At 41.3% G+C, this 21,842-nt stretch overlaps 1 protein-coding gene across 2 annotated transcripts in view; it reads right to left on the bottom strand.

The window, feature by feature from the left end:
* XDH (xanthine dehydrogenase) overlaps positions 1-21,842 on the bottom strand; it is a 108,843-nt gene that overhangs the window by 23,844 nt on the left and 63,157 nt on the right. For both annotated transcript variants that reach the window (XM_058801012.1, XM_058801010.1), the window contains 14 exons: positions 17,991-18,048; positions 15,712-15,808; positions 14,456-14,564; positions 12,872-12,998; positions 12,040-12,101; positions 11,260-11,328; positions 10,423-10,491; positions 9,878-9,964; positions 7,040-7,181; positions 6,373-6,465; positions 5,279-5,430; positions 4,388-4,481; positions 3,482-3,591; positions 652-836 (listed from right to left, as the gene is read on the bottom strand). In XM_058801012.1, the coding sequence (XP_058656995.1) occupies positions 652-836; positions 3,482-3,591; positions 4,388-4,481; positions 5,279-5,430; positions 6,373-6,465; positions 7,040-7,181; positions 9,878-9,964; positions 10,423-10,491; positions 11,260-11,328; positions 12,040-12,101; positions 12,872-12,998; positions 14,456-14,564; positions 15,712-15,749 (1,337 nt within the window). In that variant the 5' untranslated portion in view covers positions 15,750-15,808; positions 17,991-18,048. The remainder of the gene's footprint in view (positions 1-651; positions 837-3,481; positions 3,592-4,387; positions 4,482-5,278; positions 5,431-6,372; positions 6,466-7,039; positions 7,182-9,877; positions 9,965-10,422; positions 10,492-11,259; positions 11,329-12,039; positions 12,102-12,871; positions 12,999-14,455; positions 14,565-15,711; positions 15,809-17,990; positions 18,049-21,842) is intronic.

The following is a 21,842-nucleotide window of genomic DNA, read 5'->3' on the forward strand; positions in this document are numbered from 1 at the left end:
CTCCTGGCTTTGCACAGAACAGCCCAAGGGTCACACCAAGTGCCTGAGAGCATTGTCCAAATGCTTCTTCAACTCTGTCAGGCTTGGTGCTGTGACCACTGCCCTGGGGAGCCTGCTCCAGTGCCCAACCACCCTCTGGGTGAAGAAACTTTTCCCCTGATATCCAACCTAAACATGCCCTGACACAGCTTTGTGCTGTTACCGTGAGGTGTCAAGCAACAGCTAGCAGTTTTATCTGTTAATAGCACATGTGTGAGCTTTGCTGTCATCTTGGGCTCATATTACCTTCCCTAAAGATATGGCAAAGCTATTGCATGATAAAAACCCTGATTTTTCCATCCAATTTGAAATGAACCCAGTTTTGTAGGTCATGAATACATCTAGCTGCTGTCCACTTCAACTGATGAGTGAATTTGGAAAGAAAATGTCTCTCTGAATGAGGGAATGGCATGGATCTTTCAGGGTAAGGCATACTGGAGTAAGCAAGGCATTACACAAAACACACTGCTGCAGAAGCATTATTATACTTCTTCCCCTTTCTCTTCTGATGTACTTTTAGAGAGCATTTTGGATGTTTTCAATATTTAAACTGCTCCTGTAAAAATCCCTACTGTTCCGTGAGACAACCTTTACCACAGGAAAAATTCCTACCTGCCAGTGAGCTCCTTGCAAGTTTTTAGTGCCAGGACAGTAGTAGGAGCCATTCCTCCATAGCTTAGTTTTATCTCCTGCACTCTGCTTGTGCCATCTTGGAAGAGGACTCTCAGCCCACAGGTCACAATAGCAATGTCATCCTCACGACGGGAAGCCTGCTTGAAAGCTGAGAAGTATTCACCCTGAAAAACAGGAAAATATTTCTTTATCCTCTACCTTGGCATGGAGTGAAAATGTGGACAAGCTGTTTACCTATCTCTAAGTGCATGAGCTACTCCAGGCTCTGGTTGATTCATTGTGCAGGACAAAGCAGGACATGTTTGTTCAGGCAGTGCTGTTTATTTTCACATAATTCAGTGATTAATTTCTAATCTATCAGTTCAGTGGATGTTACCAAGCCTAGGACTGTGTGGGAAACAAGATTTGACAGAGATCTGCTTGTGCCTGTCACATTTTTCCATATTTCAAGAGGAAGAACCAAGACAGATTGTTTGTGCATAAACAAAATTACAGTTTCTCAACAAGTTTTTCTTCCTCACAGGCTGCTAAGCTGGAAAGTCTGATCAGTAAAATCCATGTCCTAAACCTCTTCCCTTCAGAAGTCTTTGAAATCTGCAAGTGTTGAAATCAGTCATCACAAATGTCTCTCAGTTCTAGAGTAGACCAGAATAATTCAGTATTAATAATTCAGTCTATTCAGTAGACCAGAACAATTAATAAAAGAAAATTTAATCTGTTACAGGAAACAGAATTCTCAGTTACCATCCAGGTCTCCACAGAGCAAGGAAATTCTTGTAAATACACCAGCAACTGCAGTGCCCAAAACTCAGCAGCTCCCTTATGAAGAGTGGCTGTAAATATGAGATTTACACTTTACCAGGATGCACCATGCAGTGGTGACACCCTGGAGCCACAGCATGTTCAGTCCTCTCAGTACCTGCCTGTGCTGCAGGTGAGGACAAATTGCTCTCAGGCACCCTGCAGGCTAAGAGAGGAATCAGGTCTGATGCCTTTTCACTGCCCTTCTGGAGAGTTTTCTGACAAATTTCTTCTCTCCAAGTGACTCCACACAGCACAGCAGTCTGCTTCATTAATTACCTCTAATCTGAAGTGGACAGCAATTCTGTCATTATCAGACAGAACAATTTCTCTCCTCTTGACAATGACAACAGTTTCACAAGAGGCCCCTTTTGTGCAGCAAGCACTTGTTACTGGAGATATAACTGAAGGGTGTGCTTCATTTCCTGAATCCTAATAATTACTCAGCAGCCAGCAGATAATAGCAGAGGAGCATCAATAGCATCCTTCCAGTGAGGACATTCTGCCACTCTGTTTGCTAAAACAATTAGCTTTCAAAGAGGAGAAAAAGCAGCCTCCTCTCTGACTGCATAATCAAGAGATTTCCAATAGCAGGATTGCAACAAGACGGCAATATTGCCTTCAGTCCTCACAGGACACCTTAATTTTCTTCATTCAGAGTCCTGTGGGAGGAAAGGCACTCATGACCTTTCCTCACTTGAAGTGTAGGTAAGTGAACCATCACATCATGTGTCTGCTTGGGTCTCTTGGCAAACAACAGAGCATGCTAATTCTTTCTGTTCTTTGGCCAGTTTTACCCTTGGTGTGACAAGTTACTTGAATTCAAGGCATAACATCAGTTTCAAAGAAAGATAAACCAAAAAAAAAAAAAAAAACCACCCACAAAAAACCCCCAAACTATCAAGCTGTGTGCTGAAACAGCCCTGCTTTCATTCATGAGGAAACCACAGTTGCAGAAAACTCTGCCTGCTACATAGGGCTGAAGCCACTGCCCCTGCTTGTAAACATTTGTTTGTTTTGTGAAATTGCAATGACAATTCCATATGGATGGAGAAATATGGTGCTTTCCATTGGGCAACCTCAAACATGTTTCTCATTTTGGCAAAAAGTGATGCTTTTATCACAAGACCAAAGAAGGATTGCCCAGAAATAGGTGAAAAAAACACCATAAACAAAATAATTTTGTTCCTTTAGTAGTTAAATCGAAAAAATTGAGAGGATAGACAAGGGATTTACTTGTTCTGTCCCATAATACAATGGCACTTGAAGTAAATCAGTGCTTTCTATTTATAAAGACAATGCATCACCATACTGCAAATCCTTGCATCTTATGACCAGGAGCCACAAGCCCTAAGAAGGCAAACACCTTCACAAGCATAAAATTACAGTCTGATGTGCTCAGCCCTAAAGGAAAAAAGCAGAGTTTTACTTCTTAGACACTGAATCAGTTGTGGTTTATGCTGCTACAGCCTCATTGGAAGCCCACATAGCCAAAATGCCCTAATAGCCAGTCCTTGTGGTTTACATCTTGCAAGAATGCAGAAACTGAACTTCCCTTTTTATCCATACTGGCTCTTGCCCATTTCATTTCCCATATAAGCTCACAGAAATTAGGCAGGAATCTTTGGCACATTAACTGTGGATCAGAAGTTGCTAAAACCTTTTCTGTTCTGCTTTTCAAGCAGAACCTCTACCTCTGGGAACAACATTTTGACACTTCTCATCATTACCAAATGCACTCAAAAAGCTTCAGATGATAAAGCGAAATTTCTCTTCCTTGCGCTAGAAAAATTCTTGAGCTTACCATACTTTATCACAGAGCCCTGCTCCCCTTGCTTGTGAAGAAAAGTGTGCTGCTGAATTTTCTCCAAATAATTCACTTGCTTCCTGGTCCACTTGGGACTACAAAAGCATTTGGGAGTGGAGAAAGGTGCCTAACTTTGAAAACTACACTTAAATAACAGCATTTTAGCTCCACAGACAGTGAAGTTTTTTCTTACAAGCTTACCTTTTTGCTGTAGGGTATTTCAACAGAGAGAAGTATTTCTTCAGGCTTAACTATTGTCTTTCTGTAGCCAGTGAAAAACTTCTCATCCATGGTGACTGTCCTTTTGCCCTCTGTAGAGCAAAGGGACAGCAGTGGTGAATAAATGAAAAATGGCAATATTATGTGTGGAAAAGTCTTAAAACCACACAAATCACTCTTGATATGATATCTGATTTCATTTTTCCACTCTCTTTCCAAATCAGGAAAATCTTTCTGAGATTTATTTTGGTATTTATAAACTCTATGACAGCTTCTGCCTACATATTGAATTTTCTTTGTACATAAACTGATAAAAACAGATCTCCTTCTTTATCTAATGAAAGCTTAGCCTCCAGGTGAGCCAGTTTCCAATACTAATTAAATACTCCTCTTTCTCCTTTCCATAGCCTGCATACAAACCCAGTCCACTGACTGGACAGTCCAGTTACTTCAAGGATATATTTTAAAAAAATTCCTAAGGAAAAAAAACCCTGAGATGCTTGGCTTTCTTCTTAGGAAAAAAATCCCCACATTTCAGTCTTTATCTGAATAAGCCAGAAGGATTAAAGTACGATAGTGACAGAAACTATTTAATGCCTATTGTTTTTCATTAGTACACATCTTCAACCAGCTCTTCACAAGGATGTGTCTGTAAGTATATACACAGTACCAGAGATTCCATCTGGCACAGAAGTTCAAAATTCTTTAGGAAGCCAACCTTAGGTCTAGCTTTAGGACTTTAACCTCAAAAAGTCTGAAAACACAGAAGACTCAGATTAGTAATGTTAATTTCCACTTTCAAGTTCTGGCCTGACCTATCAACCCATGGCAGAGGGCTGCTGACTATCCCAGTCCCCTCAGTGCCACAGGGAAATGTAATTAACTTACCTTTTGATACCAAAGTCAGTTTGCTTCCACTTGCCATTAACACAGGATTTAAGTCAGAAATTGGGCTTGCTGTCATTATGTTCCCACCAATAGCCTAGAGTGAAAATAATGCATCACAAGTATTAAAATTCTAAGCAATTTTTGGCCTTTAATTATTTGAGAAAACCTAAGCCCCACAAAATCATATGCTGTCTCAGACAATATTAATATTTGCCTGAAACAGATTTACAATAGTGTTTTGGTAATGCATCAAGACTACCTTATGCTTAAACCTCATATGAATTTTGGCATGGTTGTGCAATCACTGTACCTGCTATTAAGGGAGGATCCATGAAACTAAAAAGGGTATTTTTAGGACCCAAGGGGTTTGGCTGCAAAACAAATGCATGGCCCAGTGTCTTGTGGAACAAAAGTTCTTGTTTGGTAGGCTGGTTTAGCTGCTTGCTTGATATTTTTTTCTCAGAGGACATAGAGTTTGAACACACCTTCCCTTTAAAACTAGATGAAAATTTGCCAGCTCTGATACATTAACTCTATGACTGCCCTAGTTGTCATGGCTATATATACACACCTGCTTCTTTGAAGCTCATCCAGCACTCTAAATACCTTTTTTGGTTCAATTAGTCAAATCTCACTACAGTTGCCCCACTTGGTGATAACAGCAATGGAAGAGCTGGAGAACTGCCATGTTTCCATGTGTGACACCAGTGCAGCAGACACCAGCTGAGACCCCAGCACTTCCTGGGGTTGAGTTTTGTGTGCTGGTTTCTTTCCCAAGGTTCGCAAACGCTCTCCTGTGAGATGCTCAGGGCCCACCAACGCTGCTTGAGGCAGGGAAGCTCCTCAGACTGAGCTTCCAGCTCCAGCCCCTGGCGCTCCTGAGTCACTTACAGCAACATTCCTGATCTGAGGCCCCGCAAACCAGCGCAGCTGCTCCAGGACAGCCTGGAAAATCTCTGTTTTGTAGGGAGGAAGGTCTGCCACTGCCTTCCTCATCACCTCCTCTACTGACTTCAGGGTACAGGCAGCGCCGATGGTGATCCCTGTAAACAAACAAAGGAAAAGAAACATTGTTTTCCAAAATTTTGAGGTATACACAAGGAATTACTGTGTCTGCAAAGCTCAGATGCCACTGAGTTCAATTAGACCTTCAGCTACACCAGGCTATTTAGAATGCATTGCATGTAAACATCACATCTTCAGAATAAAATTCACCTTTAAACCAGAGCTTGTGCTGGTGCTGTCTCCCACATGACAGTAACACCTTTTGCATCAGTGTATTATTAACAATATTGGTCTCCTTTAGGTATTAGTCTGTCCTTTGAGAGGTGAACTCCAACCCTTTCCAGTTTCCACACTTTAAATATCCTACCAGACATGGGGCCACATGCACTGAATTGTCCTAGGTACTTCCATTTGCAAGGTTGACCCATTTCCATCACAAAGCTAAAGGCAATGGATTTATAGAATTGTCAAGGTTGGAAAAGACCTCCAGAGATCACTGAGTCCAGCCTCTGCCCGAATACCACCACGCCAGCTAAACCACAGCACCAAAAGTCACATCCAGTCATTTCTTGAACACTTCTAGGCATGGTGACTCCACTACCTCCATGGGCAGCCCAGCTAGACCATGCTTTCAAGTGAAGAAATTCTTCCTGATGCCAATCTGAATATCTCCTGGCAGAGTCTGAGTCTTGTCCTGTCACTTGTTACCTGGGACAAGAGCCTGACCCCCACCTTGCTACACCCTCCTTTCAGGGAGTTCTAGAAAGTGATAAGGTCACTCCTGAACCTCCTTTTCTCTGGGCTAAACATGCCCAGCTCACTTTTTTACACATCACTCACTTGATTTCCAGTGGGAAAATGGGAAAGGTATAACATATACAGAAAACAATCTTTAATCTGGGGATTTTCCTTCACACCCTCTTTATTTTTCCATGGAGTCCCCACTCACCTCACAGGTGTTCTGCCTCTTTTTTGCTCACCTGTTTCAGTGTGCTGAACAGCATTCATTTCAGGGATCCATGCTGGTGCTATTATCACTGGATACAGGAAGTTCTTTAACCTCATCTCAATACCTTAAGGAAAAGACACTGTTTGGTACCTGTGACATGGCTACTGCTGCACATAGTCCTTCAAGAAAGGAAAATTAATACAATAAGCCCTACAACATTTAGAAATTATTTAATGAACCAGTTGCTCCAGACTTACTAAATATGTCTGAACTCTCCTCCTCATCACTTATGTTTTCAAAAGTCTCTATTTGGTGTGAGAAGGCAGTAAGATTTCAAGTCTTGAGAATTTTCTCACTGAAAAGTCCTTCAAAATGAAACTTTCACAACTGAATTAATTTGATTATAGGGACTTTTCATGCTGTGTCACTTTCCTCTCCTCAAAATTCCACAAAATAGCACAAAGGCTCAGAGATCTGGAATAGCATTTTTTACACCTGCCACAGCAAAGAATGGAGAAAAACATTCACTGTGAGATTTTCTTCTCAGGTAGATTAAATCTATTCCTACACACAACCTGAAAATAAGTAGCTTTTTTAAAGCAATGACATGAAAGAGGTTTCCATTTGCACTGTTCTCACAAAATACTTAATGGAAGGTTTTCCAACTGTTCATGATAAGCATCAGCTCTTTCTCTTACCCACTTCTGTGTTCCCCACAACAAGTTTGGCATTGGGGTACTGGGATTTGAGAGCCACCAGTTCATTGAGAGTCGTGGGCTGGATCCACATCACACGCTCGCCTTTGAAACACATCTGCTTCTGCTGTTTGTTACTCTGGGTCTGCAGAAGGGAATTCAGACAGAGCTCAGCCCCTACATCCAGCCAAGAATCCCTGCTCACATGCTGCCCATGCCTGCGCCACACCGGGCTCCATCTCAGCCAAGTTACTGACAGGGGGCTGGGACAGCCACACTGTGGTTGGCAGTTTGCCATTCCCCATCCTTCTGCTGGATGTGATGGAAGTCTTTCTCATCCTGACAGAAATTCTCCCCTTCCTGGCACTGCCAGGTGCATCCTGCTGCCATACCTCCCTAGCAAGATCTGTGCCAGCAAGCTCCATCTGACCAAGGTTTTGGCACATGCCTGTGGATCCAGTTGCTTCAACGGGTTTTCCACTCTCATCTCAATCCAAAAATGCCAGTTTTTAGCACAGATGAACTGCAATTAACCTGCTAGGCCAGGTTCTGATTCCCCTTTTAACTACTTCACCCAGTGACTAAAAAAACATGAAATCAACCCTTGGGCAGGAGAACATCTTGGAGAAGAAACAGAGGAGCCCTATCTCAAGCTGAATCTATCTCATGCTATGGTCTAAGAGAACCCACTCATGCTGTAGTTCATAACACATTTAAGCTGGGTAAAGCAGCAGAATTAATGATTGAATTTCAGTTGTTAAATGAGAAGGAAGCTGTAAATGCGTCATGCGCTGGATTAGATTCCTGGCTGGGACACATTGCTTAGGGGGAGGATCCTTGAAAAAGACAGGAATGAAACATGGAGAGGAACTCCTCTCACCTAACTTTTAATGTCATTGTGAGCCAACCAGCTTTTACTCCTGCTGTGGTGAGGGGGGTTTTTTGAAAAGACAACTATTTGAGATATGTATTCAGCTACACCTTGTAATTCTGTAGTGGTTTTGCTTTGTCAATTTGAGATTTTATGGTTAATGTATTAATGTGTGATAGGTTTAGTCTTGGTTAATTATTAGTGTACTCATTTAATTTTTGTTGTGAGGTAGGATTAGGAGAAAGGTAAAGTAGGTTTGAAACACTAAAAGAGTATAAAGGAAAGTTTATTAATAGTAACTAAAAGAAAGAGTAATAGGAATTAGAATAAAATATCTTTAGGACACTGCTCTTCCCACCACAATCTTTTCTGTTCCAATGACAATGTAAAGAAACAAAACCTAAAATTTCAGTCAGTTTACTACTTCTAAAATGGTCTTTTTTGTTAATGTTATGGAGACTCCTCTACAAGAAAAGTGGTTCTCTCTATGAATAGCAACTGTCTGGAGAAATCTGCAATTGTGAAATTCCTCTCATTTTCTACAAGTTTTTCTCACACTTGTGTTTATGGGCCATGTCAACTTATGGGGTACTGTTTTGAAGATGAGTTGTTTAAAGGCAAAAGTTCTCATTATTTACTTCTGAAGTTATTTTCTTCTTAAGGGCACAAGATCTTTATAACTTTTTTGTCTTTCTCTGTTTGAACTTTTCATAGGATTACAGTTACTTGAACATTTGCTTACTTTAGTATGAAGGCCTTTGCTTGATATCTACAATTGAAATACTTTCATCTCTACACCTTTATGTGTTTTAGGGAAAAAGAGTCTTTTTTCATATCTTTACAAGAGGATTTCACCCTAAAACCAAAGGTATCTCCTCATTTCTCCTATCCAGGATTGCTTCTTCATTGACTTTGTCTTCATGCTGTTGGTTGGACTCCATGATCTTTAAGATCTCTTTCAACTTGGTCATTCTGTGAATTCCTTTACATTGTCTGCATTTTTGTTCCTTCTCTCACTCAGGGGAGGACTGAAGCATTGAAAGAGTTAATATTTTGTTTGGAGTTAAGAGGTAATAGTTTGTAGATGATTACCTGACCCAGGCCAGGCTTGGTAGTTTGTGGTGGGAACTGCGGCCAGGGGGGCTGATGGGCTCTCCTCTGCCCCACCCATGGTTATGGGTGAATATTTAATGGTGGTGGGATCTTGGCCAAGCCAGCCTGGCCCAGGGCAGCTCTAGGGGCTGGCAGGTCCAGCTTGGCCCTGCTCAGTAGCCCTAAGATGTCAGAAATGGCAGCCAGGCCCAACATCGGCCCTGCGGCCTCTCTTGCCCTACCCAAAAACCAACAGGGGGAAAATAGCCTGGGAAAAGGGTCCAGGCCCACAGCAAAAACCACCCAACCCTTGTTACCTCTATCAGCCAGAAAAGAAAGGAAAAAATCCTGAGTTTCTTTCATCTTTAACATGTGTTTTTTACAAAAACACACAAACTTTCCAGTAGCTAAAAACTTGACATCACTTCCATGAATGCCTCTCATACAAAACCACCACAAGTTGCTACTTCTCTTCCTACACTGTAAAGGTAACACAGGGAGAAAAGCTCAGATATATCTGTATTTGATGCAGAAGTTAACATCTGACCTAGTCAATTGACATTTGGATTTTAGCTACTGTTCCACCCCCGGACAGGCAGTGACAGGGAAGGAAGGCAACCCAAGAGCAGGGAGACATATGGTGAGAACCAGAAAGAAAGCCAGACTGCTGGAGCAGGTACCTGGCCTGCAAATTTCTTCTAAGCCACCCTGGCTCAAACACCTTGTGTTTTATAAAACAGGGAAGGATTCATGCCCATGCATTTTCATTCCTTAGCAGCCATTTTTGCCCTGCCATTTCCTCAGGACAGAGTCACTCAAACCTTGTGCAGAACAACTAAGCCAACAAATCACTGCTATTTCTTTCTGAATGAAGTTACCATTAACTCTGGTGGGAAGATTGGCTCCTGGGTGGGATCCAGTGGCTGGAACTCAGAAGAATTGAACAGGCTGGAGGAGGTCATAGTCTGTGACAGAGGAAATGCAAATGGCTAATGACTGAGGAAAAAGCTCTCCACATGTAACCATAACTCATTCCTCTTTCAACTCAAATCCCTGTTACTATTTCATAGAGCAAAACATAGCAAACACAGCAAAATTATGCCACCTGATTCAGCGTTTAAGGTCCTCCAGTCATATTTTTCTGATTCCCCTGCATGTCTTGTCAGAACCCTCAACCCACTAATACATTTTAGTCAATCAGAAGTGACATCTCTTTCACATTGGCATGTTATATCATGTCAAATACACCTTTTCTGAGGTAGGCTCTTGTGACCATAAAATATAAATTAGTCTAAATTGCTTTGCCTAGATATTGGTAAAATAAAAGCACCAGGCTTGGGCATGCAATGAGCCAGATCTAAGACTTTAAAACATCAGAAATAAAGGAAAAAGTACTACAAGTACTAGTTGAGAGGCACCTTACCACACTGTCCTCTTTTCCATTCATGCAGCAGCCTGGACCATTGGCCTTGCCTCCACAGCAGCCCCCATTCTGAAGGGGAAAAAAGCACACTCCAGCTGTTCTAAACATAGTCAGAATGTTGTGACTTGTACAGAATATAGTCCTCCTCTTTTATCAATCCCCAGATTTCAGAAATCTGCAATCACATTTTTCATTAATAAACTGCTTGAAAGAAAGGACTCCAAGCAGTCTTAATTGTTGGACTATTCCATGCAACACTGGATGCTTCCTAAAACCAATCCACAGAAATTCCTTGGAAATTTCTGGTAATGAATTTCATTGTATTCTCTGCTTCCTAAGTTTATTTTATACTCACACTACCTTAAGCACCAATTTCTTCTTTCCATTCCTTCATTTGTTTTGTACCTAGACTGATACATTCAATGTGATTAACTTTTTTCCCCTCCAGATATTCCAAAAGATTTCAATTGCACAGTTTTGGAACAGAGAGGAAATTGCTTCATTCATCACTGGATGGCAAAGTTTGGGAAAGATCAGAGTGGGGAATTTAGACCTGTTTTCACAGAAAATGTATCACTTCAGTGCACCACAAGCTGCTAAGTTGTCACCATGCTATTTGACAGAAGGGTTGCTCCTTGCAGACTCAGAAGGAACATGTTAAATCCCACATCATGATGGCCATTGGGACATATATTCCCAGCATTTTCCAAGAGATAGACAACAAAAACTCAGAACTTCTGAGTATCTGCACCACAGCAGAGCCAGAGAGGTGTTAACACATCAGCGTTCCAATGCTATATTGAAAATTGAGGTTATGGGTCTTAACATCCAGCTTACCATGGTATTTTCCTTCCCACTACGACAACATCCAGTGCCATTGGCAACTTTGCCACAGCAATCCATGTCCTGTGGGAACAAAAACTTTTTTGAGAAAAAAAGTGCAGATTTCAAGGAAATTAAGTAGGTTTGATCTCCTTTTGAGAGAAATATCCAAAGCAGAAGGAAGGTGCCAACCACATAGGTGTTTCTCTTGCCAATGGAAGGCAATATCCTGCAGTGTGTCATGCATGCCTACTGTGCTGATAAACCTCTTGTTCTGGTTTGGAACCACCCTGAGAAAATTCGTGGAAAAGCTTCATACTTCACCCAAACCAGCAGAAGAATTCTGGGCAAGAGCTATGAAATGGTGATTTCAACTTCTTTCCAAAGCTTTTCCTGCTCAAAAATGCAAATTTCTCCACAGCATGTCCCTACCAGTGCACCATACCTTCATAGGCTGTCCACACCAGGATCAGCTGCCAGCTGTATTAAGGAGAGAGGATGAATTTTTCTGAGACTTACAGAAAAGAATTACAGAGTCTGATTTCTTGTAATCCAGAAAGATTCCATCAGATGGATGTTATTTAGGTGTCCCCAGGAAGTGGAGAGAGTAAAGTGTTTACTCTATCTGAATTATTAACACATGAATCACATAAACAGAGGTCAAGAGTTGGAGCTGGGTTGTTGGAGCATATTTATTTCCTTCCTCCCTATTTCAGTTCATGGCATGTTTCAGTAACAGAGAGAAAAACAGCAAGCTTTCCAGGTTTCTTCAACACATCATCTAAAGCCACTTACTTTAGCAAATGTCCTGTATCCTTCCAGAATGGGTCTGTAGCCTGTACACCGACACAAGTTCCCTGCATTGTCAGAGCAAAAGGATAAGGATTTAGTGTCATCGGGCTAAAAATTTATATTCTTTTAAAACATTCTATTGTTTCCCATAAAAGCTTGTCAAATCTTGATACAGCTAATGAAAAAAATGGGAGGAGGAAAATTTCATTAGGAACCTTGCAACAACCCTACCATTCCTTTTTGTTGAAGTTTAAACTGAAATTCATTTAGAACAAATTCAATCTGTCTTATTCAGTATTCATTTATCTCAATTGTGTGAGTCTTATCAGTATACCAACTAGTCTGTTTCCTGAATTACACAGAGTTTGCTTTCTCCTGCATCATCATTCCTCTCAGATCACTGCTGGAAGCACAGCGATGACTCTAACCTCAGCAATAACAGCAGCCTCTCACAGGATTTACACAGTTGGGTTCTGCCCCACTCCATCATTGCATGTTGCTGTCTTGGTCCTTGACTTGAGGACAAGTTCTCTGTCACTTCTGCAGGCTGTTGTAACAGCAATGAATAAACAAGGACACTTTCATACCCCTCAAGGACAGGCCACCTTTTAGGCTCCTAATCCCAGACTGAGGCCACTTGGTCCTGCTTATGAACTATGACATTCATTCCATAGCACCTGGCTGGTCTCCAAGTGAAAAAGCTACTTCTTAGCCTCACAGCCACCAGCTCTTTTTAACAAAATACATTAAATAATGGTGCACCTCCACCCCACTGAGTGAAGCAGATGTAAATAAAGCAGAACAGGTTGCACCCCTGCAGGGCTGGGAATATTACCTTGGAAAGCATCTTCAATGTCCTCCATGTGGGGCTCGGGGTTGTTCCGAAGCAATGTGTACATGGACATGACAATGCCTGGAGTGCAAAAGCCACACTGGGACCCATGACTCTTGGCTATTCTCTCCTGAGATCAAGTAAAAACCACAATTAGCCCATAATATCAAGGTGAGTTCATTGTTGTGCTTGTTTCTATTACACTAGTGTTAAAAGCAAAACCCAGTATCACAGAGGAGTTATCATCAGATGTTCTCTGGTCAATTAATCTGTGGGACAGCCTTCAAAGAGGAGAGCAGCTTGAAAAGTTTGCACCTAGGCTTTTATTGTATTTGTGGGGTGCCCTGGGGCAGGAAGGAATGGTGAATTTGACTTCATGTTCTTAGAAGGCTAATTTATTATTTTATGATACTGTATTATATTAAAGAATGCTTTTCTATACTAAAGAATACAGAAAGGGTACTTACAGAAGGGTAAAAAGATAATAATGAAAACTTGTGACTCTCTCCAGAGTCTTGACACAGCTTGGCTGTGATTGGCCAGTAAGTGAAAATACATCCAAAACTAATGAAACAATCACCAGTTGGATAACCAATCTCCAAAGACATTTCAAAGCAGCAAAACACAGGAGAAGCAAATGAGTCAATTGTTTTTCTTTTTCTGTGAGGCTTCTCAGCTTCCCATGAGAAGAATCCTGGGCAAAGGGATTTTTCCAGAAAATATGACTGCCACAGGCTTTGAACTCAAAATGTGACTGAGGGCCACTAGAAGATTCCAAGGAGATCAGGAATTCTTCATATTTACCATGCTAGTAAGCTTTGGGTTACCTGCCTAGACCTGATTTTGAATTTCAAAACTTAGCTGTCAGAATCTTCAGGTGGGAGGAGAGAAAAGAAGACAAAGACCAGACTGGCTGCCATCGATTCACGCACACTGAACTTATTTTTCACTTTGTTGTTCACTCCCTCAGATGCTGGCACAAGTCCTACCCCCTGTGAAAGCTGACATGAATCACAGCTTACCTTAAAGCAGCAGGTCTGACAAAGAGAGGCAAGGCTGCACTGTAACACCTTGCTACAAGAGCAAGGATGCACATTCCTGTCACTCCTTCTCACCAAGAATATTTTGAGACTCCAGAAACATCACTGAACCAAAACTTACTTCACTACTGCAGGGAAGGTTCCTAACTATGCAAGATCAGAAACCAAAGTCATTTGTGGAAGGCCATAGGAGAGCCCAAACTTCTCTCATATTTCCTAGCTCCAGGTCGTTAGATTGGCTTTCCTCACAACATCAATCTTCCCAGACCAGGATGTGGAGCAAATACAGCCATGCAAATGCAGCCCAAGGACAAAAGCACTGGCAATTCAGCCAGGATAGATGAGTTAACCTGTTGGGGCAGAACAGAACCCTAGAATTGTCTCAGGAGTTTGGTTCTGTCACTCAGCCATTCCTGCAAGTATGGATTGCTCACGTGGAGAGACAGCCCCATGGCTTTAGTGGAGGTCCCAGTGTCCTGGAACAGGTTTAAGTAGCACAAGAAGATATGCATAGAAGGTTTTTAAGTTCCCAGTATTAATAGCTTACCTGGGCTGGGTGCAGCCTGGATTTGGTGTTCCCTATGCCTTCAACAGTAGTTACAGCCACATGATGCAGGGCACAGACAGGGAAGAGACAAGCATTGGCAGTATGGTGGCTAAAACACTACATTAAGGTCATTTCATTTGACAGCTCTGCCCAGCAAAGGAAAAATGGAACAGGAGAAGTGAAGAGTACTCAGAAGATACAGCAGTGAACACAACAGGAGCATTTAAGTAGATGTGATACAACAATTAATTACAAATCAAGTCCTACAGCAGCACCCAGTAATCCAAAATTCTAATAAATTTCTCTTCCAGTTTGATCCAGGTATACACCATAGGATTTCACCTAGATACAGCAACTTTAAACCTTCTTGTTGCACATAACCCACATAAGTAATTTACAGGGGCAGACTTCAAATACCAAGATGTTGTGCAGCTGGACACTTACCAAGTTACATAAGAGACTGGAGTTTTGTTGGGTTTTTTTTTTTCTTTTAGCTAGAAAGCTGTTTCTAGATGGCACACATGGGGAAAAAGTCTAGACTGAGGGTAAAAGAGATTAATGTTGCCAAAACTCCTATAAGAACTAGCTATTTTATCTCATTTCTATCAAGACAGAATAATGACCCTAAAGATAATCTAGTTCATGGTCATGCTATTAAGCAGAACCACTCAGACGATCCAAGTTACAGTACCTCCAAGCCTTATTCCACATATCTTAAAGATTTCAGTGCTTTCTAATCCCCACAGTAAAACTAAACTGAGGCCTGTCTCTGTCTCATCCTCTCTTTGAATTTCCCTTGGTTTTTATTCCATTGTTTCCCCTTTCAATTAATTAAAGTGAGAAGAGGAGGAAATTTTGTCTCAGGAAATAATTATGAAAGTTGCAGTACAAGTAGAGAAAAAAAGTTAATATCTGCTGGCATACAGAAATGAGATTGTCATAATAAAATAACAATAAAGATTTTATCACAATAATCATTATATGGTTTGCTGCAGGACAAAGTTAACATTAGAGTCAGTGCAGATATTGCAGGGCACAAAGAAATATTTCCTTATAAACACCGTGCAATGCTTTAAAAAAATACTTTCTTATCTCAGCCTTCTGAGCTTATGTTCTGAAAGTGAAAAATGATGTTTTGGCAGAAACATTCATTATATAACTTTTTTTTTTTAAGTAGTACCATATCTGGTATGTCAGGAACCTGGATCTGTCCCCATTTTATTTCTCTGTTGCAGAGTTCAGATTGCAAAGGATACAGGATTTTCTTCCGGAAGGGATCATATTTGGATATCATAACAGTGCAAGCACCACATCCACCTTCTCCACAGCCTAGTTTGGTTCCACACAGGCCCACTGAGAGAACAGGAATTAGGGAAAACACGAAAAGAGTTGGCACAAACTTGCTCAAGTCATCAATCAAGGCTGAGGAACAAGTTCCTGCTGGAAGCAAATCACTCCTTTCTTCTGCTAAATAATTTAACACAAGCAAAGTTTCAAAAGCTGGCATGTGACTATTGAGATCAACACCCAAACCCCTCATAAGGCCACAGCCCACACTCCAACACTCTCAGAAACAAACAAACAAAAAATATCCTCAACTGCAACAGTTCCCACTTTCCATGAGTCAGAAAAGGAAATGACACAAGGGAGATAAAGCAGTGGTAATTGCTGAGCAGGAGCTGTTCAGGCACGCAGCCACATCCATGAGCCACACAGTGACATCCTCCTTTAGCACCTCTCAGCCTCTCAGTGGTGGGGCCGGACTTCTCCCTGCACCTGGTGACTCCTACCACCCAGAAGGCTGCCAGGAAGGGCAGCCACTCAGGGCTACAAGTTACACAGTTCAGCACTGGCTGGGAGCTGCACTTGAACTGCTCACAAACTACCTGCATCTCCAAAGTCACGGTCTGGCCACCCCATTTCTGATGGCTTGCCAATTGATAGGGACAAAACCAGCCATGCACACTCCCCCAGGAGCCTGGGTCCCATAGCATCGTAGGAAGGAGACACTGAGAGCCAGAACTCATGGAGATGCACAGAACCCCTGCCCAGACACCGGGGAGCTCGTTAGAAGTTAATTAGACACTTATTTATTGCAAAGAGAATTGGCCAATGTTGAGAGACTTCTGGTGGGGTAAAAATCAGCTATTTCTTTGGCAATGGACGCTGAGTTGAGATCATCAGTGCCTTTCCCTGTATCACAGAGCCTTTGGAAAAGCAACAGACACTGTGATGGAGGGAACTCAATCTTGACTTCACTGCAAACAGTGTGGCACTGACTGTTTCTAGAGAATCATAGAATCATTTAGGTTGGAAAAGATCTTTAAGATCATGAAGCCCAACCATAAACATAATGCTGCCAAGTTCACCACAAAACCATGTCTTTGATGCAAACCTAAGGCTGCCAAATCCACAATTAAACCATGTCCTTAAAACCACCATTGCTTTGCATAGAACCACGTGCCTGCTTGAACAGAAATACAGCTTTCCCATGCCATCCAATGTTTCTCTTGACAATAGTGCTAACTTGCCTCAGTAAAACATGTTTCTCAAAGTGTTGTCTGACCCTAACAAGAACGCTCATGTAGAAGATCAGCAGGTTTTGAAGGGCTCAGATTCTCTCTTTACAAAGCTATTTGCATTAGTTATCTACAAGCTTAGACATAAAAGTTCTGGCAGTAAGACAGGCACACCTAGGCACAAGAGTAACACCACTTATATTTCCTCCTGACCTTTATCCATCTATGGTATACTCAGATAAACTGAGCTGCTGATAGTTCTGCTGGGAACCTCCAAGAGGGGTGTGAGTCATGTCCCTGTACTTCCCTCCTTCAGCTCCCAGACAAATGGAACACAGCAGCATGGCATGGATACACCAACACAGCTGTGAACAGTTTGGCAGGTGTACACACCCAGCTGGCCAGGCAAAAACTCAGAGAACATGGAATGACACTACCTGTGGGAGCAGAGCCTGATCATGACAGTAATAGCTACTCGGCTCCTGCAGCTGCTGTGACTCACATGGTGACCAGTTTCAAGCAGGGGTGAAACGTGACTGCTTGCATCTGCTCAGGTAAACACACCCATGGCACATGAGAGGAACCCCTGCCTCTGAACCTGCCTCCCTGGGCCATCTGATAAACAGCACAGGGTTATCAGTTATGGGATGTTAGCTAGCCAATATGATGTTTTGGCCAGAAAATTCCTTATTCTTTTTGTGGAACAAGCTTACATTTCCTTCAATTTCATTGCCATCTCATTATTGCTTCCTTTCCATCATATTATAATTCTGTGAAATTACAAGTCTTTCCTTAAAGTATTAATAAACCATTTAAAGTATATAATTTAAAATTTGTTATTAAGTTTGGAATAGCAGCTGTAATCTTTACTAGCAAGAAATACCAGACAATGCAAAGCATTCCCTCTTAAACTATGTGCAAAATCTCTGCCCAGTACTCAAGTGAAAGAACAGTAAACAATTATGAAATGCTGTAGGCATTTAAAGCCTTGTGCAGTTTTTTCTGGCAGTGGATACATTTTCTCCGTAGATAAGTTAGCAGGGTTGTTTCTGGATCCACATCTTTTTCCACCACCTGCAAGAAGGGAAAGATATTGATAAACACAAAACGTTTTACAACACAGATAAGTTACTTGCAAGGGGAAAGTTTGGTCTTTCTGCAACTTCTTTTCCAAAGCAGGAAGCAAAATTCACAGATTATTTCAGCAATGTTGGTCATGTGTCCAGACACAAGGTTTCTTGAATTTATTGTGTCAGAGGGAAGTATATACATTATATGCATCTGAATTTTTCAGTCATGGCAAACTAAGGCAAACCTAAAAAACCCTTCATCAAAAATGCCAAACAGTAGTGAGAAGATAAAGACTTAGTGAGAAAAGGAAGAACTGTGTTTTGTACTAAAATCTTGGGTTCCTGACATGTCCCAAATGGTGTCTCATCTTTGTCAACTGTGAGTAACTGAACTCTGTCCTTTCTTTTACAGAGAAGAGAGAGAAAATGAGCAGATAAACAGAATGACAGAAAGAGCACCAGTAATAGGTTTTGCAGAGAAAAACCCTAACAGTGGAAACTGGAATGTGACAACACAGGTGCAGCAGGATGGACAGCAAGTACAAATCCTCTGACGTTTCTCCTTCCTCTCTTTTAACATTAAATCAATGAGTATTACAGTAGTAGCCATCCTAAAGGTGGGAATACAAAATTCTAAGAAAGGAAACAGTTTTGCTGCATATTTTGAGCCACCTCCATCCTATTAATAGAGTTAATTAGAAATTATCCATTAGACAAAGCATTTTACTTTAACCTCTGCCCAGTGGTCAGAAACCAAAGTTCTGCCCTTGTCACAGGGCTTGTCTTCCCCTTTTTCTGTTATTTATCAAGTGTCAAGAAACTTTTCCAAATTCACTGTGTGCCAGAATATAATAATGTTCTTGGCTCTTATTTTATGCAAGTCCTATGTACAATAGTTACAGTTTATTTGAATTAATCACTCCCAGTCTGGAGGGCAAATTGCAACAGGGGTCATTTGTTCAAGTATTTTTTTAAGTTTCTTTTCTCACTGATAAGAAACCTTCACAACCTCTGTCCTGCTCCAGTTTTATGCCTTTGACACGTGACATGGTTATCCTAAAGAGACAAGGTTCATAATTCTAAAACAGTGAACTCAAACAGGAAGTATCTGATAAAATTGCTGCTGCAAAACACAACTGGTCACTTTTTGCACATCTCATTCCTTCACTGGGGATGACCTACAGGGAAAAAAAAAAAGAGTCCATTCTAGTTTGGGAATGTCATATTGCAGATCATGCAGCACCCATTGCTGCTATTCACAGCAGAGCGTCCCCGTTCCCTCACCCCCTGGATGCACAGAAATAAATAAAAGCATGCAGGGGCTCTTCCATGACCAGGTTCAGAGTAAGCACATACAACCCTCTGCAGCCTCTTGGCAAATAGACACGAGAAGGAAATTACAAACATGACTGTGAGAGGACAAATGGCCTTTCAGAGCCATCCCATAGGCAAAGAGCCAGCCCCAGCAATTCCCACTGTCACACTGAGCTTCTTCCTCGTGTCTGTGCCAATGGCCATTGAAAACCCTTCCAAAGCAGCTTCCAAGATAGCCAGACACAGAGAAGAAACTTTACAACACCTAAAGAGTTTTCTTTGATATAAGCACAGAATAGATCTCAAGAGGTTTTACTGAAAGAGTGCAAGACATGCTCAGTTATGTACTCAAACCAAGCAATTAAAAGTTTGGCCCACTGGCTTCTTTTCAGGAAGCAGGAACTAAAAGACAGGCCCAGTCCTTCATTTTTCATTTAACCACTCATCTCCATGTACTTTTAATGATGTAAGAACGTGTGAAGTACCAAAGCCGATGCTTTGCTCAACTTTATCAGAAAGTGTCTCCCACCATGTCGCAGACAATCCACAGCCTTACTCTGTTCCAGCCAACAGCCCTGGATTGCTACTTCAGCCACTTCAAACTACTCCACTGGAGCTGCATACCTGCAATCCTGGCAGAGACTAAGGATCTGAGGGAGATATGGGTAAGAGTTTGGAGAACATTCTGGATTAACACAGATCTCACACATCACAGATCAAGGAATCATTTCTCTTCACTTCAGATTCCTGGTGGGAGGATGCTGGCTGATGAGTCTCTCTTGCTGGGCATAGAGTAAGAATTTTTTGCTGTTCTTGCCTTTTGCTCACTGTTGTTGATGCTGGCTTGTCCTCCAGCATATCATTTCTCCAGTGGTTTGTTGCAATCTCCTGCTGTGATTTGTTCTTAAAATATTTTAGAACCCTGTGGGTGGGGACAACACATCTTTTCTGATGCCCAGTACAATGTAATTCACAGCTCAATACCACAGCTCCTGCTCACCTCCCCCAGTGTCCTTGTACAGGAAGAAACTGAATTCCATCCATTGCCTTCTCTGGTTGTAGGATCAAACAACTTAGATACTGCAGTTAAAGAAATAGTTCCCTATTAGTTCTTAGTGTTTGGCAATTTGTTTTATTTTTTTTTTAATCAAATGTCATATTGCAGATGTATCAGATTGATAACCATATTTTGACAATTTTAAACTGGATTTACTTCATTTGGCAGCTTAATTATTAATCAAATGCAGAAAGAAACATTTTCAACAACGTTAGGATGGCACAGACAGTCAAATGACTCTCAACAAATTTACTCTGTACTGCTGTGTTTGTACTACACGTCTGTTTGCCTACTGATTCTGGGAATTTTAAATACTCAGATCCACTTCAGCAGGGAGCCCAGTCTGGCCCTGAAGTTCTTTGTGCTTTTAAGTACCACACAGAGCAGGTTCTGAAGCAGTTCTTCACACATTTAGAGTGCATGGACTAGTCCAGAAAAATGTTGAGCTCACTTCCCCATAATTTTATGTACACAACTTCAATCTCAATATTTTGTTTTTCAACTTCTGTACCTGCCTCTCACTAATTCAGATAACTTTGCCTTTACAACACAAAGCATCATATTTAAATGATTGTTCCCAGAAAGTTAGGGGGTTTTCAGTTTAAGGGAACAGTAGTTGAACAAGGTAAATAGAGGAACAGAAGGAAAGTGAAAAACTTTCCCATTTTACCAAACAGTGTGCTAAAATTTCCATCAGTTGGGATCTATAAATGAGAAGCAGGTGCTTTCCTGAAGGACAAGATCCCATTCAATCACTAATCCCTGGTCACCGATTAAGTTTCAGGAAGAGAAAGGTTTTCACCAGATTGCCACACAGCAACTCAGACCAGTCACATGTAAAGGTCCCCTAAGACCTGAAAATCCATTAATGTATTATTCCTGAAGACAATGAGAGATTTCAAATTCATTTATTAGGAAAAAGGATTAGAACACAGATGAACAAACTAAATATAATTGCACAATGTAAATTTGCTACTGGTCATGGGAACACTTTGTTCTGCTTTAAACTAGCACCCTGAAAGCTCCGAAGTCTGTTTATGTAGAGCCCAGAGGCTCACAAAGCTCAGAAAAATTCTGTATTTTAGCTGGTCCCATCAGCAAAAAAATACTCACAGACTTTGGAAGTGGTAAGAGGTCTAATGTGGCTTCCAGCATAGATCCTCCCTCAGCATTCAGAATAGAAATAGAAATATTGACTCCAAGTGTTTAAACTAAAATTACATGCTACATATGCATGAGACAGACTTGTCAGCCAAGAGAAAAAAATTTCCTCTATTAGCTTTAAATTGAACATCCTGATTTGCATTCTAGTCTAGGCAGACTATTAAGAGAACTTGGAGTTAGTAGTGTGCCAGGCTATATGCCCAGTGAAATAAACAGTCCTGAATGTAAAGTGTGCTCAGCTGCTCCAAGGAGACTTTTCCTTG

This window comes from Ammospiza caudacuta, chromosome 3 (genome assembly GCF_027887145.1).
Source record: "Ammospiza caudacuta isolate bAmmCau1 chromosome 3, bAmmCau1.pri, whole genome shotgun sequence".
Taxonomy (NCBI): Eukaryota; Metazoa; Chordata; class Aves; order Passeriformes; family Passerellidae; genus Ammospiza; species Ammospiza caudacuta.